At 39.5% G+C, this 18986-nt stretch overlaps 1 protein-coding gene across 1 annotated transcript in view; it reads right to left on the reverse strand.

Annotated features, from left to right (window-relative positions):
• Window positions 1-6421: 6421 nt before the first annotated feature.
• ANOS1 (anosmin 1) overlaps window positions 6422-18986 on the reverse strand; it is a 121341-nt gene continuing 108776 nt past the window's right edge. Inside the window, exons 10-14 of the mRNA XM_056861788.1 lie at window positions 13188-13285; window positions 12442-12613; window positions 8233-8453; window positions 7961-8099; window positions 6422-6597 (exon numbers count right to left, since the gene is read on the reverse strand). Coding sequence (XP_056717766.1) covers window positions 6539-6597; window positions 7961-8099; window positions 8233-8453; window positions 12442-12613; window positions 13188-13285 — 689 coding nt within the window. The 3' untranslated portion in view covers window positions 6422-6538. The remainder of the gene's footprint in view (window positions 6598-7960; window positions 8100-8232; window positions 8454-12441; window positions 12614-13187; window positions 13286-18986) is intronic.

Genomic DNA, 18986 nt, shown 5'->3' on the forward strand with positions numbered 1-18986 from the left:
GGATCCATCATTACTGCTGGAGAAGCAAGTTAATGCACCTGCAAAGCAAGCTTTCTTCCAACTCAGCTTAGCCCAGAAGACAGCCCCTGACCATGATTCAGCCTAACTTGCCACCTGGATCTACACAATGGTAATATCGAGGCTACTGTAATGCACTCTAAATACGGCTCTCTCCTTATGGCTGGCACCCAGAAAGAGACTGGAGGGCACCGTCACAACAATGGCTTGATGTCATTTCCAGGGCTAACCCAGAAGTGATGCCACACTGCTCTAGGATTCATTGGAAACTATGGTTTTCCTGATTTGCACCAGAAATTGTCACTCTGTAAATGCAAAGGTGATTTTTTTGCACTACCCACCCCCTTCCCGGCTGGCTGAGTGGCAGTACAGGTTGAAGACTGCTTCCAGGTCTCCCACTATAGCAGGACCTAGCAACCATATCTCCTTTAGAAATCAACTCAGAGGCTCCAGTTGGTGCAGAATGCCACAGCTCGGTTATAATCAGAAGCTAGGTGGAGAATGCACATCACTCCCATTCTGCAGCCACTCCTCTGGCTACCCATTAGTTATCAGGTTCATTTCAAGGTACTGGCCCTTCATGGCCTTGGATCCTCACATCTGCAGGACTATCTTTCCCCCTATGTTCTATTATGACAGCTTTGTTCATCTGAGAAGGCCTTCTGCAGGTGCCACCTGTACAATTGCCTGTACATGGCCTTCTTTTTTTGTGACCCCCACTTTATGGAATGGCTTACCTGATGAAGTCAAGAAGGCTCCTACTGTTTGGGCATTTTGCAAACTATGCATTTTGCATACTATTCACAAGAGCATTTTTACACAGATAATAGGGCTACACTATAATGGAATGGTTCACAAAGATGCTTTAATAAAGGGAAAGGGACTGTGGACTATACTGCTATGTATATTATGTATTATCTTTTGCTATAGCCCAGGCTAGCCTCATCTCGGAAGCTAAGCAGGGTCGACTCTGGTTAGTATTTGGATGGGAGACCTCCAAGGAGTATCAGGATTGTGATGCGGAGGCAGGCAATGGCAAACCACCTCTGAACATCTCTTGCCTTGAAAACCCTACATGGCCGCCATGAGTCAGCTGTGACTTGATGGCAAAAAAAATGTATTGTTTTACTATGTTATTTCTGTACTGTCGCTCAAACGTCAAAATAAAACAAGCACGTAAACTACGAGTTGAATGTAGAAACAGATTTTGTGATTTTAATGAGACTGGTTCAGGGGGAATATATTGTTATGGTATTAGTGATGCTATGTTTAGTAATTGTTTCTACTGTGTTTTAACCTTAAGTATACGTTGGGTGTTGTAAATTGATTATGTGTTGTTGTATTATGTATTATTGTTATGGTTAAGCTCAAGACCTTTGGTCAAAGGAGCTAGTAAATAAATGGAATGGTTATTTCTGTATTGTTTAAAACATCACATTAATACTTATGTTTTGTTTCAGATTTGTTTCAGATTTCTGTTTGGTTTAAGATTTCTAGAATTCCAATCCTACTGCATGTTCATCCTGTTGATTGTACTGATTTATACTGTGTAATCTGCCTTGAGCCTCACTGAGAAAAGCAGACTATAAATAACAAATATTATAGCACAGAATTAAGCTGTTTTCATTTTTCACTGGTCTTTCACCATGTTGCTTCCAATGTCTAGAAAGCCAAAGGTTTTGCCGCTAGATTTTTTAAAATGAAAAAAATCTCTGCCCTCCTTTCCTCGCAACAAACCCTTCCTCGTGAAAAAAACGGAGGATTTGATCTATAGGAAGGTATTATGTGCACAGTTGTTATCTCTAGGTAGTCCTCAAGTTGTAATAATGGTGGCAACAAAATCACCTCTAAAGTATGACCAGGTGACAAAGTAGTGTTCGCTGTTGCCCAATTTTGTTCTAGCAATCTAGCTGCTTGTTGAGAAATTTGACACCTGTCACATCACCTAGAATTATACATATTCGTTATACAGCAAAACATGTGGCTGTCAACAATCCACAGTCTGTTTCCTTTGATTTCACTTCTCTTGTATTGTAATTGGACAAAAGCCAGTATTTTGGCTTTAGGCCTTTCTCGGGGAAGACTGGCACTTTTCCAGGTAATAAAAACATTACACCTGTAAATGAAGCAACTAAAATTTTCTTCTCTTTCCCCACTGCCCAGAGATTCAGCACCAAAAATATAGGTGAAGAACTAGCTGCAACAATATCCTTTGCTATTGTTGCTGCCATTTTAGTTAAATTGGTGCTGGATACCATTGACTATGTAGTTTAGGGGACCAACATGTACAAAACATTACTGCTAACATTGAGACATACAAGGAGATGAAGTGGTATCTGTTACTGGACGGGCTAGAGTTTGGGTACTAATACTTAAACCATGGGATTCTTTGTGCTAAGAGATTATTTGGGCTGATTCAGTTGGTCAGCTTAATCCAGTATCACCATCACTCCATTGTCACAGAATTCTGAGCTGCTGAAAGAAATGGCAATGCTATTTATGATAATCTTATTTCTTGGGAAACCTCAAAGTACTCTATAATACAACAGATTAAAACCAATACACAGTCTTAAACATATTTCATTGGAACTGAGTCCTCACTGTGTTCAAAGTAGTATGGAAAGGATTGTAGCTTTCAACCTAACTATGGTCAGAGAGCCATTTGCTAAGTAAGCAGGTATCACATGATTCCCAGCTGTCTGAATCAAAACATTTATAATGCAGAATGGAATGGTAGCAAATACGGAGACATACATGTTTGGATGTCTATCTTTGTACACTGTTAACAGCACTTAAATCGCTTGTAACCCCATTTCCATACACTCACACACATCAAAGATGTCTACTTGGGTGTTTACATATATCATATCCATTCATGACACAATGAACTCCCATACTTTTCTCAGATGAAAAAAGTTCCTTTGCCTGCTTCATTTCTCTTTTCCCAAGGAGAATGAGAAACTTCCTGGGGCAAAACATACACATGTACAGTTCCATGTGCACAAAGTGGCTTTGACCCAAACCTCCCTACAGAGAACTGCAGTACTCTAAAGAACCTCAAATCAATCATGATTCCAATGCAAATTACATGAGACTACGTTTCCATATAGCTGGGTAATTTATTAGTTAAAACATATGTACAAAATCTAAACAGGAAAATAAGGAGAAACTGAACAGCATACTATTTACAATATATTTTTTTACAAAATTTTTTTACAAGAATCATTATTCCCTAAGTAACATGACTCACACACAAAAACCAACCTTCTTCTGTATAACATATATAAATAAATATGGACTTTTTCAAAGGGACCATTGTAAGAACATGATTTCTACAGCCAATTTAGTTAACAGATAAGTAGTTCTGTTATATCCACACTACAATATAATTACATAGAAAGGAAAAATATTTTTACATATAGAACCTCTGTTAATTACTTTGTAAATTGTACTTTACTAATATATTCAATAAAGATGATACAGTAATACACTTCATGCCTATAACTGAGCTATGAGTTCTGGCATGCAAAACCATATAGATCCATCAACAACTGTAGGTATTAATTTATTTTTTAAATAATGTTTTGAAATTAAAAATCATGCAACAACTTATAAGCATCATATTCCTGGATTATAATACACAGGTATGTATGACATTTATATTAACTTGCACGTCCACAGGTCCTGATGAAAAGATTTAAGAACACTTGGCAAAAAAAATAGGATACTTAAAAATAAATAAATTAGTATCTCAACAGCTTTTAAAGATAAATGAGAGAAGCACCTTTTTATAAAAGGGATAACACACTGGAATGAAACCACTTGGTCCCTGTCCTATATTTTTGAGCTCTGATTGAAGATATATAATCTTCTTAAGCCCTATTTATCTACAAAACAATCACAGGCATACATTTCAGTGACTCCAATACAATTTTAGCATCCATTTACCTGTATTAAAAAGTGGGGGAAGTAACACAGAAATATATGGAAATTTGCCTCTTTGGGTTTATGGTTCTGTATGAGTTGGTTCAAACATACGTATACCTCTTGATTTCTCAAAACTTGATTACTTGTCACTGTGTTGAAGATGTTAAGTTCTATCTGCAGACATTTTATCAGCAATGTACAATATCAAATGGTAAAGACACAAGTTAAAACCATCTGAACAATACTCAGAACAAGAGAGATGTTTCATGTACATGTCTATTTCTTCTCTATTTAGTTTCCTCAGTAACAAAAGAAAAAATCCACTTGTTGACATGTGCCTGCATATGTCCCTTACTATCTCTTTCAGTTACTCTATACCTGCAGCTGAAGATATGTTCTGTCTCCACAGAAAATCTGACATGTCAAGTGATACTAAAGGTAAAGGTCCCCTGTGCAAGCACCGGGTCATTCCTGACCCATGGGGTGATGTCACATCCCGACGTTTCCTAGGCAGACTTTGTTTACGGGGTGGTTTGCCAGTGCCTTCCCCAGTCATCTTCCCTTTACCCCCAGCAAGCTGGGTACTCATTTTACCGACCTCGGAAGGATGGAAGGCTGAGTCAACCTTGAGCCGGCTACCTGAAACCAACTTCTGTCGGGATTGAACTCAGGTCGTGAGCAGAGCTTGGACTGCAGTACTGCAGTTTACCACTCTGTGTCACTGGGCTCACTCAAGTGATATTAGGTGAAATGAATTTTTTTTCCTGTGATGGTCAGATCCTGATGGTATTTTATACATTTCAGTCTTAACAATAAGCTATGTTTCCATACACCAACTGTGGAATGGTTGCTCTGAAACTTCATAAATACTTAGGGAATAACTCTGTCCTTGGTTTCCTGTCTCCATAGCAAAGCCTATAAGTATATGGCCTTTCTTTCCCTTTAAGAAAGACATTTAATCTAATTCTCCCCTTATCTCTCTAAACAGCCTAAAATTACCAGAAGAAGCCTCTTTTTTAAGTTGTGGAGAAACACATAAACATGGGGAAGTGGTACAACCCTTTTATTCACCAGTTAGGGATGGGGAAAGAACACTGTTTATTCTAGGACGGAACAGCTAAATCTTTCAGAAGTGTGTACTAACATGCACTCGACAGGATACAAAGATGCTGGATAAAGAGAAACTTTCTGTCATCCATGTTAAATGAGATTTACAAAACAATGGAAAAGAAAAAAAAGTGTAACCCTGGGTTGGATCCAACCACCTTTTCTACTAGGAAAAAGGAGTGGTCGCCTTTGGCCACCGAAAAAGCTATGCTGAGAATTATGTATATTTGCATGTAGAAAAACCACATAGGATGGGGACCATAGCAAGGAGGGGCATTGGTAAGACTGAGTGAAAAAGCTGGCTGAATCTAAACCCATGCACTGCATTACTGGAAATATGTTCAATTACTTGTGTTAATAAAGTACTGCTGGTCTCAGAAGAGTTGCTCACATCACTAATGACACAGATCTCTGAATATTTAAGAGCACTTCTGTCATTCCTGATCTGAGCCCTATATGCATTGCAGTTTCCAGTTCCACATTAAACTCTTATGTGGGGACGTCCCTTAAAGGAAAAGCCCTGTGCATGCTTTTTGCACGTGCAAAGCTGCCTACTCAACAGAAATGAATGGGCAAGCCATGACCAACTGGGATGCCCAATGCATAATTTTATGAATACTTGTGAATGTCTACTGTTTGGTTAAATGGGTGGTTATTAAGCAATGCAGGGGGAACATTTGGTCTGAACTCAATTGCATCTTTGAACTCAGTGTCAGCATAATCTTTTCCATAGATTTGTCTAGGCGACATTTAAAGGTGTGAGATCATGATCCACAATTTATTTAAGCCAAAGCACATTATTCAGTACACTTACATACCACTTTTCTGTCAATGCACTGACTTTTTACAAGTATTATCTGGAAATATCAACATTCACATGTGAACGCCACATTCAAAAGCTGATAATTACCAAATTTTGGACATTTTCCAAAATTGAAAAAGATTGTATACCTGATATTTCTTCTATTCTATTGTCATACAGGGATTTGGATTTTATAAAAACAGTATATCAACATAGGGAATCTGCATCATTAGTTACAAGTTTTGTCTGTTACTACAACTTATGCCAAATTTCATTTTTTCATCTGCTAACAATTTAACTGTGAAATCTTGAACCACATCTTTAAGTTTAAAAACTCTGAATAAAGGGGAGGGGCAGGGACAAAATGTTTGAAAAGACTGGAAAAAACTGTCAATGTCACTCACACATTGTTGTCTATGATGACAGTAAAAAAACTGTATACTTAAAATACTTTTATTTTTCACAGATGATTAATCTTTTTTAATACGAACACAGTTGCTCCTTTCGTGACATTTCAACCTGGCATTAGTACAAACATGATTTCTTCGGTCCATAGGATGTAGATGTATCTAAACAATTCATCCACCAGAATCACAGTCATTCTGTATTTCAACATATGCATTTTTCTGATCTTCTTGCAAGAGCTCAGTTTATAGTTTTTCCAGCTAATTAATCCAATGAATTTTAATACTTTTCAGGTGGTGGCTTGTAGTGATGTGGATGGTGCTGTTTCAGATGTGGCCCTAAAAATGAACAATTGCTGAAGTAACTACAGTTTGTTAAAAACACCCCCCCACAAACCCCTATGTTAATATTTGCTGAAAAAAATAATACTATATTTCACTAACTAGAATAATTGCCAATAGTAATAGCAGTAAACAGATGGGCTTAGCTCCTAAGGTGCTCTATCATTGATGCAATAGCACTTCCTGCAATGGAATGACATTATCATTTGCAGAGGAGGGGGAGGGAAATTTTTCCCAATTCTCCCTCCCGCTACATATTTACAGTATGGTTTCCATACTGATAAGCAGAAGTGTAATTTCAGGAGCTAGAGAAGAATGAAGTGGGAGAGAGGGGAAGGGACGTTTCCTTCCAATACGACTCAAGTCCATTCATGTTGCTTGGGATTCAAACCATGGCTGTAATTCAGAAACCTGTGATGGGGCTTTCATTATAAGAACACTGCAGAGAAGTATACCAAACAGTAGGAACTGTGTGGGGAATACAGTTTCCAGCCCTGGGAATTACACATTCCAGGGTGCCTGACTGGGAAACTACATTTTCCCGTGATGCCAAGGATGAAAATTAAGTTCTGTTGCATTTCTGATGCCACCAAGTAAGTTTGTGTGGAATAACGAAGGAGCAGTGGCCAGAAACTAGACTATTCTGAACTAAGGCTGATCTTTGGAAGGATTTCTTGTCAATTTGTAATGAATTTTTTAAAAAGGGAAAGGTCCCCTGTGCAAGCATCAGGTCATTCCTGACCCATGGGGTGACGTCACATCGTGACGTTTACTAGGCAGACTTTTGTTTTGCGGGGTGGTTTGCCAGTGCCTTCCCCAGTCATCTTCCCTTTAACCCCAGCAAGCTGGGTACTCATTTGACCAACCTCGGAAGGATGGAAGGCTGAGTCAACCTGGAGCCGGCTACCTGAAACCAACTTCTGTCAAGATCAAACTCAGGTCGTGAGCAGAGCTTTTGATTGCAGTACTGTAGCTTACCACTCTGCGCCATGGGGCTCCTTCAATGAATTTAAGGGACTCCAATTCTGAATTTTTCTACCATCAGGACTGACAACAGGCTTACTGTGGCTTGCAGATATCAGAAAAAAATTTCCATCCTCTCAGCCTATTCCATGAAGTCAACCAATCTGAGCAGCCTTAATTGCTGCTCATTGTGGTATGTAAATTTTGGATTACACCTGGATATTAGGTAAAATTTCTACAACGTAGCCATTATTTAGTGTTGTGCATCATATATTTTAAAACTAAGCAGTATTGTACCAATTGATACTCTACCTACTTTTAGCACAAGCATAGGAGAGAAACAAATTTCCTCCTGCATACACAAGTCGGTCAAAAGCTGTAGTTGGGCAACACTCACTGTGTGGAGATGTCAGCAAATCAGGTGTTTGGAATGATTTGATTATCGCTGGTCCTTCTCCACTTGTTGTCAGCACTTGGACTTCTAATCGGTAAAGAGTCGATGGTCTCAGATTGGGCACAGTCAGAACATAGTGATCCTTAAAGGAAAACAGAATCAATTATTCCAAGATGAAAATGGTATTGAATAGATCCAAAATTTTCATCATCACTGAGGTTACACAACTGTCCTATCAACTCCTCCCCCACATCTGTAAAGCAGGAGACACTTACTACTGGCAATATTTGTGACTGGGAAATAATACTGTTGGGCAGACTGTTTTGCCTGCTTTCTGTTGTGACCTCTGCCCAAGTGACCTGGAATCCTGTCATGGGTTGGTGAAGATTTTCTCTGGATATTTTCCAGGAAAAATGGCCAGTAATATTTATGTCCTGAACAATGAAAGAGGCAGAGAGATTCTCGGGTTTTGCCAACACTTTGGGGACAACTGAAGCTGAAACAAACAACAAGCAATAAAATGTTAGCATTTCTGTCAAGGCTTCAAAAACAGTTTTTAAAATAGATACACAAATAGCAACTTGGCATCTTAAAGTAATACTCTGTGGCGTTACCTAAATTCCTAGCAGTTTTCCCTCTCAGTTATCCAAGAATATAGAATTTAGCAATTAATGTATTTCATTCTCAGCACTGTTCTGTTCAGTTTGAACCTTCTATTCTTTTTGACCTGTGTTGTTTAAGTCCAGATCCTTCCTTTACCAGACTCTCCTTTTAGTTTAGACAAAAACCTCCTGCTTGATCAAACCCTAGTATGCATCCTACAACTCTGCCAGAAGAATAGCCACTTAACTTAGAAGAAGTCTTCAAACTTTGCTAAGATTGCTTGTACTCAGTATGGTCTATTCTGACAATTGGTATCTAAAAAGAAAACGCGGCCACAGATTCACCGAATACTGCATTTGCAGCCACAGGGTGCAGCCCCATGCGGAAACGGAGCTGAGGAAGCCGGATGTGCTCTTCCCAGCTGCTTCCACCCTGCCCACAGGCCGGCCGGGGCTGATATCCCGCCCCTCAGCAAGCAGGCTATTGCTGCGGCGAGAAGGGTGGGCTGCTTTTGGGGGTGGGGCTGAGAGCATGATGCAGGCATGCCTGCGTCACTCCCACCCTTCCTTACTTAAGGCCCCTTCTCCCGGCCTTGTGTGCTGGTACAGCGGACTCTCCCTCCCACCCTGAGTTCAAGGTTTTGTTTGCTGTTCTGTTTTCTCACAGCTTTAGGTGGTTTTTGGTATTGAGCTGGATCCATTTAGGGGGAGGCTGTGCTTGTGTACCTTCTTTCCCCATCTGGGGACCCCCACAAGGGGTCTTGGGGTCAAGTCCTACTGTGGATGCCCAGCTCGGAGGCTGTTGTGGGCTCCACTCCAAGGTGGCAAAGGCACCACTTAAGAGGTCTGCCCTAGTGGAACCACTGGTTCGCTACCCCGGTTTGCTCCCAGAACTTGGGTTGGATGACCAACAGGGTGGTCATCCAATGCCTGGATTTGTTCACTGGCTGGGTGGTTGCCCAATGCCTGGATCCATGCCCTATCCTTCACCAATGCTCCATCTGCTGTAATCAATAAAACCATGGCCTTTGTTAACCCATTTCATTGTGTTACTGTATTAACTGCCTCTCCCGTTTTCCACTATAGAGCTGCTCCTGCCCTTAGGACCACAAATATCTTTCTCAACATGTGCTGAGATCTTTTGCCAACAGATGTGAGGGACTGAATCTGGATTTTTTAAAGAACTTTTTTTTGCATTTGAAGTATTGTACTACTGAGCCATGACTCCTTCTCTTCCTCTCTTTCCTTCCTGAATACATTACCACTGTTCATCTTTTGCCTCTTAAGAAATCTTATCTTATTTTTGTTTACTCTGATTTAAATTTCAGTTTGAAGTCTAGTTAAAATGGCTTGAATTCAAGAAGAATTCAATCAAAGATATCAATATGCAGATGACACCAAGCTGTATCTGTTGATGGACAGCCGACTGGGCGCTGTCCTGGAAAATCTCGCTATGTGCTTGGAGGCTGTACTGAAATTGCTAAAGCAGAGCCATCTGAAATTGAACCCATCAAAGACGGAGGTCTGGTGGCTGGGTTGGGGAGGTCTGGGTCAGGGAATTCAGCTACCTGCTCTTGACGTTCAGCTGATACTGGCTCCCTCTGTCAGGAGTTTGGGGTTGACCCTGGATGCCTTTGGAGGCCCAGGTCACAAATACTGCCAGGACAGCATTTTTTCACCTTCACCAAGCCCGGCATCTAACCCCTTATCTATCCCGCATCTAACCCCTTATCTATCCCGCATCTAGCCACAATAATCCAAGCAATGGTCAGCTCTAGACTAGACTACTGTAACTAGGCAGAGCTGCCCTTGATGTTACTCTGGAAATTGCAACTGGACCAGAATGCAGCGGAGAGGCTCCTTATGGGGACCCCATGGAGAGCTCATATATGACCAGTGCTCCACCAGCTGCACTGGCTCCAGATTGAGTTCCACATCAGGTTCAAGGTTTCAGTACCGACCTATAAAGCCCTATACTGTCTGGGATCCTCATGTCTGCAGGACCGCCTTTCCCAATATGCCTCCCAGATAGCATTACACTTTTCTGATAACAACTTTTTTGTAGTCCCTGGCCCTAAAACCACCCAGTTGTCCTTGACCAGGGCCAGAGCCTTTTTGGCCTTGGCCCCAGCCTGGTGGAACTGTCTGTCTAGTGAGACCCGTGCTCTGCGGGACTTGGAACAGTTCTGCAGGGCCTGTGAGATGGAGATGTTTCACCAGGCCTATAGCCGAGGACAGAGATGGTACTATATATTAGCTGGTCCCTTCCCTTCTCCTTTTCCTTCCTTCTGGTCCCGGTCTCCTTCTCCCTGGAGTGGCTGAGGCTGCTGCATGCCTGGTTGGCCTCCCTGTATATCATCTTTACCCCGCAATCACCATGTCAGGAGTGTAGTTAGGGCACCATTTTATTGTATCAGACTAGGACTGTAGTTTTAATTATGTGCTTTAATTTATTTTATTTATATTTATGGTTAATTGTTGTATGCTGCCCTCAACCCAGCTTGCTGGGGAAAGGCAGGGTATAAATCAAATCAAAATATTTCTCAAGTCTGTTTTGCAGTTGTCTTTGCTGTGCAGAGGCATGTTTCATGTAACTTCTACTGTGCTTCATTTTGATGTTCCTTCTAGCATTTTACAAAAATTTACCAGCTTTTTAAGTGCTCTGCTTCTGTTTCATGTGTAGTTATTACACAAAGTCCAGTGGCTTATTTTTAAATGGCTTATGTTGTGACATTGTTTTAATCGCAAGCCAACTCACGCAGGCCTCTGAAGGGGAGGCACAGAAATATCCGATATAAATAAACAAATCTCTTGTTCAGTTACTTTTATTTCTTGCTTAGTTCTGAGAGAGTCTCTGGGCTAAATCCTGTTTATCTTAATTCCTAATACAGTTTTGCGCAATCAGTCATTCTTCCCTCCCCTTAGCAATCACCCTGCATTCTGAGAAAACTAATATTTTTCCTGTTCTTTATATTCTGTTGAAAAAGTGTAAACTTTGCTGTGTTCACCATCTTACAGCATATTATTAAACCAGTACATAAAGTTATTCACACTTTATACAGATAGTGTATTGCGTACTGAGGATTGTCATAATTTTCCTCAACTGAATGCCTGAAGAGGTGTGCGACAACTAGAAAGTCAACAGGAATTCCTCAGCAAGGAGTTTTAGAAGAGGAAACCAGCTAAATTTCTGCCTATCACACAACTATGAAAGGTACAGGATAAAAAAGCTAGCAGTCTTGTGTGACATATGTCTCTAGCCCTGTTCACAAGTTACAGTAACACACATACAATCCTTACATAGTGTGTATTTGATTTTTTTTTATACGTGCATTGAATAATTCTTGTTACACTCAGTTCATGTACAGTTCAATGTGGGTTTTAAACCTCAAATTGATCCATGTACTGGTCCCTGATTTCATTTGTCAAGTGAGCATACATAAGCTATTTTTTACAAAGATGCATACTTGGATGTGCAGGATATACATGTATTCACTGTAACATGTGAAAAGGTCTTCTATGTTATAGATAAATGTTGTAAAATGCATTGCAATGACTATATAGGATCCTGAAAGGTTGCCGCATTTCTAAATTCTAACATAATACTATACTATTACCTCAAGAGGGGCTTTGCTTGTACAAGTGTCCTCTATTTAGGCTATACTAATATTAATTTTTGTTACTTTTAAGAAGTAACAAGTAGAAAAAAATTATATGAAATCTTCATATTGGTGTTGCAATATCATCCAATTTAAAAACTGGATGTGCAGTTATTATATGAAGTAGCTCCTCCAGAATTATTTTGAATTTTTCAGAACATTTTAAAGAACCAACATGAGTGCCTACAACTGAATTCTGAATGTTTGTCAGAGGTCTACTTACCTCCTTCAGTAGGACAGCTTATATGCTTGTGCTTTTTTCCTTTAAGATCGGAACAAGATGGTGTAGTAAACAAAATGCTCTCAGCCTTCAACTGGCCTTTGGACCTTGCTGGCTGGACTGTAACTTTGTATTTGCATGAAAATGACAGATTCTGAAGAATGATATAATTTTCCTACAAGCAGACAGAAAATTTATAGGCAAATGATATCTAGGAAACTCTTTACTTTCCCTTATGGCAAATCTGACTTCAGTTTATCCTCATCTTCACCATCTATCCTAATCACTTAGTATGTACCAAAATGATCTTCATTTAGAAAACAAGACAAATGATTCATTATAATATTTTTGTAAAATAGTTATCAGGTGGTTAAGTTGTCTTCTCCAGTCCTATTCACTTCTATAAGACATAATCATACATTACTTCCATAAATTTTGGAGATGGGTTATAGTTACATTTGTTTTATGAATTGTGCACTGCCTTGAACACTGTCAGTGGAGAAGAGTTATACAATTATTTTAAACAAATAAACAAACTTTAGAATCTGCCCATCTCCTTTTGACCATGACTGATTACCTTCCTATGAAGGCAGCACCAAACACAGTATGCTACCATTCCTCTGAAAATAATTAGCAATGGAAGATAATAGGAGCACGTCAATGAGGTTTAACAAAGATATTTTCCTTTATCATTACCTTGTTTCTCTTTTCAGTTTTCAAGTTAGTCAGAGGATTAAACTTCCACTTACATATGTGATACTACTGGATTTTTCAAGCTCTTTTGTTTCGTTGTGTGAACAAGATTCTTGGAACCACTGGATATGGTATCTGCTCCTACTGGCAGCATCTAATCGCAATAAAAAATACACAGAATATAGTCTTATGTTCTAAAGATGTCAGCAAATTTTGATTTAAAAGCAGGATACTGTTGACACCTATAGATCTATTAACAGGAAAAGCACAATGACCATACGTAAGAATTTCATTCTTACATAATGGAAAAGAGACCACATTCATGTCATAATCAAGTAAAAATGGCACAGGAAGCCAATATAAATTAGATGGACTGAAATTTAAGCATCAATTGTTATTTCCAATAAAAGAACCAGCACCTTCTGGTCCACAAGACAGAGACATGACACTTGCAATCTATGCCAATGATCTGTTCATAAGTACAGGGTTTAGCAGTGCTTCTGAGATGACACCATTTCAGAAAGCTAATGATTGAGAGTGTGACATTTTACTAAAGTTGCATGCTTAAAAGGTCTTAAAAGACACCCATATACACTATTTATTTAGTTAGGGTTTTAAGTCCAACATTGCATTTTTACTGCAATGCTTTACTGCATAGTTACTGCAACTAGTGTCCAGGCTTATTTGCTCAGAGACATTCCAGCAGAACAATGCTTCTTGCAATGCTTCTATTAAATTCGTCATCACAGGAATGTAGTTCTGGCTTTTCTTTTGGGGGAACTAATACCCATTACATGAATGTTTAGTAGTCTATAGTGTTCAAAATAAATAATACTGTGTGGCTGTTATACATAGTCACAGCCCCTCTGAAGCAACTGAGGGAGTGATTTTTTGAGAATTATCTCCTCCCACACATATTTTTCTTTTACGATGATTTCCCTAATCCCAAATATAGATCTGTGTTCTGCCATAACTGAAATAACTTGATTTTTTTATTCATAGGGAATAGCTAAATGCATTTAAGACTCTTCCTTACTATGTTTACAAGCATTGTTTGCATTCAGTACAAGCTTACTAAGCACAGAGTCTTTTAATGTTTACATTAAAGATGAAATAGAGTGCTGATTGAGTACAGATGAAAAACTCAGGCTTTGAATAGATCCCATTTGTAAATAGAGAATTGTGCAAAGCAGATTAATGTTGTTGGTGATGATAGATGTAGATTGTCTGATTGGTATGAACATTGTTTCTTGACAAACAGACACTCGTGCAAGAAATGAAAGCTTTTGTTGCCAATTATTGAATGAACTATTTGATTCAGCAACATGCTCTAGTTCTCATTTATCCCTGTTCACACTTATTTTAAATAAGTTCTTGATTTCTCTCTTTCTGAGACTGTTAGGATATGGAGAAACTCCAAAGCCAAACTTGACTAACAATTAAGGGGCTTTTGTCATCACTGTTGTTGCCATCACCAAAACTAACTCCATCGAGAATCATCTTACATTTGCTTTGTATTGATTTGTTGTCACTGTTCGTCAGTGAATTTTTTTTAAAGTTTCTTTGAGCATGACAGTGCTCCTTCTCCTTAGATTGATCTCTCTATACCATTATTCTGTGACATCAGCAAAAAGGTCTAAGTCAGCTCTTTGATCCAATTTTGCAAGCCATTATAACAAGAAACCTTGCAAGTCACCCACCAACCTTATGGGCAGATTCTCAGATTCAACACTAGCCTATACACAGTTAGAAGTAGTCATTGGTGGTGAGGACTGCTGCCTTTTTCTTGGGCAGCATAGCTCAACCACTCTAGGAACTAATTCAGGCTGGTACAGTAAAGGAAAATTACTGGAGTTATTGGTAATGATACCATACTCAGACAGGATCTGCCCTTGCTCTTCTGGCTCTATTGACTCATTAGCCCATGCCCTTTTGGAATGCCGCTTTTACGAGGAACTTCGATCACACTATATTTCCCCCCTTTTAATATACAAATCCAATGCCTCTGTGACTGACATAATGCCTTTTTTACTAAGTGATAGGGACCCCAAGGCTACATTATTAGTGGCAAGATTTGTTTCAGTCCTTATATCCCTCCAACACTAGATATATGCTGCTCAAGATCAATTGATCAAGGGATAAAAGGAAAGGAAAGGAAAGGTAATGATCTATTACTTGGCATGGGCAGTTGATCAGGACTTCTCTACATTTAGGCTTTACAAAAGCACTCCAATACAATGGGGGTTACCGCATTATGTATTCCAGCGATGTATTAAGAGTTTGAAAACGTTATAAAAAATACTGTTCGCACTTTGTTTGGCCCCTTTAGCTGTGAAGACATCTTCCAGCCATTTATTAGCCGTTGCATCCAAAAACCCTTTTAAAGCAATGTTTTTTATAACATTTTCAAACTCTTAATACATCGCTGGGAATATATAATGCGGTAACCCCCAGTGTTTTGCCTAAAACTAAGCATTAAATGATAATGTTGTGATCTGTGGAAGTGTTCATTTGTTATAGTGGGCTCCTGTGTGAGTAGCCAGAAGCAGCTTTTTCCACAGAAAATATTGCATAGACTTTTGAAATGTGATGTTGTGTGTGTATGTGAAGTGCGGTCAAGTTGCAGCCAACTTGTGGTGAAAATGTGGGGTTTTCAAAGCAAGACACTAACAGGTTGTTTGCAACGGTCTTTCTCTGCCCATCGACCCTGGAATTCTTAAGTGGTCTCTCATCCTAATCATAGGGCCAACCCTGCTTAGCTTCCGAGATCTGAAAAGATTGGGCTAGCCTGGGCCATCCAAGTCAGGACTTGAAATGTAATAATGTGACATAAAAATCAAAGTATTCACCTAATTAGGATCTAGGTAAAGGTAAGGTAATTTGGACTGTGCAAGCACCGGGTCATTCCTGACCCATGGGGTGACATCACATCCCCACGATTCCTAGGCAGACTTTGTTTACGGGGTGGTTTGCCAGTGCCTTCCCCAGTCATCTTCCCTTTACCCTCAGCAAGCTGGGTACTCATTTTACCGACCTCGGAAGGATGGAAGGCTGAGTCAACCTTGAGCCGGCTACCTAAAACCAACTTCCGTTGGGATCGAACTCAGGTCGTGAGCAGAGCTTGAACTGCAGTACTGCAGCTTACCACCCTGCGCCATGGGGCTCCTAATTAGGATCTACTGGCTTCTATAACCTGTAGGTCTAAAGATCACAGCTTTTTAACTGCTTAGTTGGCAATATTGAGCAAAACCCCAATGATATTTTTAAAAAGAAAAGGCCCTAAGAATCCACTTATAACTAATCCTCATTGCCTCTGTTCTTTATAGGGAGAAAATGAAGCAAAAGCCACTGTTATTCACAAAAATATGACTGTAGAAATAAATCATATTAGATAAAATTATCACACTTATAGCGCATTCCTGACCTTCAAGGGTGAAAGCCCTTAGGAGGTCAGGAAGGGGCCGTGCCGGCGTTCGGGCCCCCTGCACCGGCACCTGGGCTACTTATGCAGCGTTAGTGGCCCCAGCACCGGTGTTGAGACAGTCTTTCGGTCTGAGTAAGAATAATGCAAACATGCATTATGTATGCAGCCTTCTTCCATAGCCCTAATGCTTAATCAGCTGCTCAATTAAGTGCAGAACAAGTACTGCTTGTTCAATTTTGACCTGGTGTCAGCCACACTAATGAAAGTGATGAGCAAATCAGATATGTTATGAGAAACCAAACAGTTGCCCTAAACCTCATTATATATTTACATGTGACTGTCGGTGTTGAATCAACTAAGATGTTTCATTTAAAGTACAATATAAGGCAAATATGACCAGCATTGCCCAAGAGGTATTCTTTTAATATGTGGCACTAATTTTACACTAGAATGCTCACTGGATCTTAATCCACTTACTGCAATAATAGGGCACATTCCTTCATCTAGGAACCTTTTGAAAGGACAAAGGCTCTGGATCTTATGGGCCTTAGTAACAACTGAACGAATAATTCTATAAAAGTGGAAAGAAATAGCTATGCCATTTACTGAAATATGGACTGAAGCAATGTTAGACCTTCTAGTCAAAGAAAAAGTTGCCTTTAATAAACAAGAAAATATATGAAATACCATGAATGTGTAGATTTGTTTGAACATTAACGTGTGCATATTGAGTTGTATAATGCATGGGATTTACTGATCACTTCAGAGCTGAGCATAAATTTTGGAACTGTCTTTAATTGGCCATGAGAGAGTCCCCCCCCTTTTCATACATTATCAGGGAATTTAGGCTTATTTAAATAGACCTGGTTAGTGTAGACTTATAAGGTCACCACCTTATAAGTCTTCACTAACCAGGTCTATTTAAATAAGCCTAAATTCCCTGATAATGGTGGTGGAGGGTGGTGGAGTCCCCATCTTTGGAGGACTTTAAGCAGAGGCTAGATGGCCATCTGTCGGGAGTGCTTTGATTGTGGGATCCTGCATGGCAGGGGGAGGGTTGGGGTCACTGGGTATGTGGGGGGAGGTAGTTGTTAATTTCCTGCATTGTGCAGTGGGTTGGACTAGATGACCCTGGTGGTCCCTTCCAACTCTATGATTCTATGGTCCTAACTGAGGGGTACCCCAATGTGAAAGGCAGCCACAGAGTGCTTGTTTTTTGATACATTAATGTTCACACAAAGCACCCTGGATTTTCCAAGTACACATTTGTCTAAGAACAAATATCACATCATTATTGATTTGCACACTTTTATGTGACATCACAAGAACATTTTTTCAGCTGTTGCAGTCACAGGATACGCTGCCAGCTAGTGATACATTATTTTCTACTTGTCCAGGGACAGCCAGAATAATATAGTGAAAGTAATATCTGAACCCAACTCTCTTTGTTCAATAATGCTACCTAACTATTGGGCAGGTTGTGAGAGGAGACACACACAAATGTTGATTTTAGCACATTTGTTTGCTTTGTTTTCATCTGTTCTTTATTTCTGTTTTCTCTCACAGTGTGATCCTTTAGAGAATTACTCCAGTAAAATTGTAAAGAAGCCAAACTGGATCGCCTAGTAAGACAAAAGTGCTTTCCTATGAAGAATTACTTTAGTCTAAGCCCCTTGATTTCTATGTAAGATTTTTCTTCTTGAAAACAAATATTGTATAGTATTAAAGGAGAGCATATTAGTGAAACTTGGCATCCAATTTACTTATTTGCATTAATATTTGTACAGAACATAAGGAAAACAATATTTTGTGCAATATAATATTTGTTTTCAAACAGAATCCTAGCTCAGTTGGAATGCAGATAGTCTTGCATTTTCATTCTAAAACATTTAAGCCATTCCAACTAAAAGTCTAACTTTAGAAGGACACAATACTCAATTTTACATTGCCAGTTCACAGAGGTGCCACTTCTCAGTCTTCAAAGATGGAAGACTACTACGAAAGGCACTTCTGCTGGGGATCTGTCAGGTCTCCTGCCTTTATTTTCTATGCAATTTTTTCACAGGAATACACAGGGAATAATTGTACATCAGAACTGAAAATCTGCATAGATTTCTTAGGAAAGATTTGTGAACTGGACAACAGATTCCCCCACCCTCCTATTTCCTGCTCAGGATCCCCCCCCCCCTCGATCTCACTACTGATTTTTAAAAAAATAATTATGCCCACCTTCTCTCTGAAGGCTAGATTCGAGAACTCAACATAATGTTCAACGAACTACCAGTACCCCCTGAATGTCAACAATTAAACACCGTCAGTGGCTCATTTAAACAGTTAAGTTTGCGTAATTTCATGAACTGCTATTAAGTTAGAAACCTGAGTCACTCACTCCTGCAAACTAGTCCAAAGTCCTAGAGCAGCAACAGAAATG

Source organism: Euleptes europaea, chromosome 16 (genome assembly GCF_029931775.1).
Source record: "Euleptes europaea isolate rEulEur1 chromosome 16, rEulEur1.hap1, whole genome shotgun sequence".
NCBI classification, from domain to species: Eukaryota; Metazoa; Chordata; class Lepidosauria; order Squamata; family Sphaerodactylidae; genus Euleptes; species Euleptes europaea.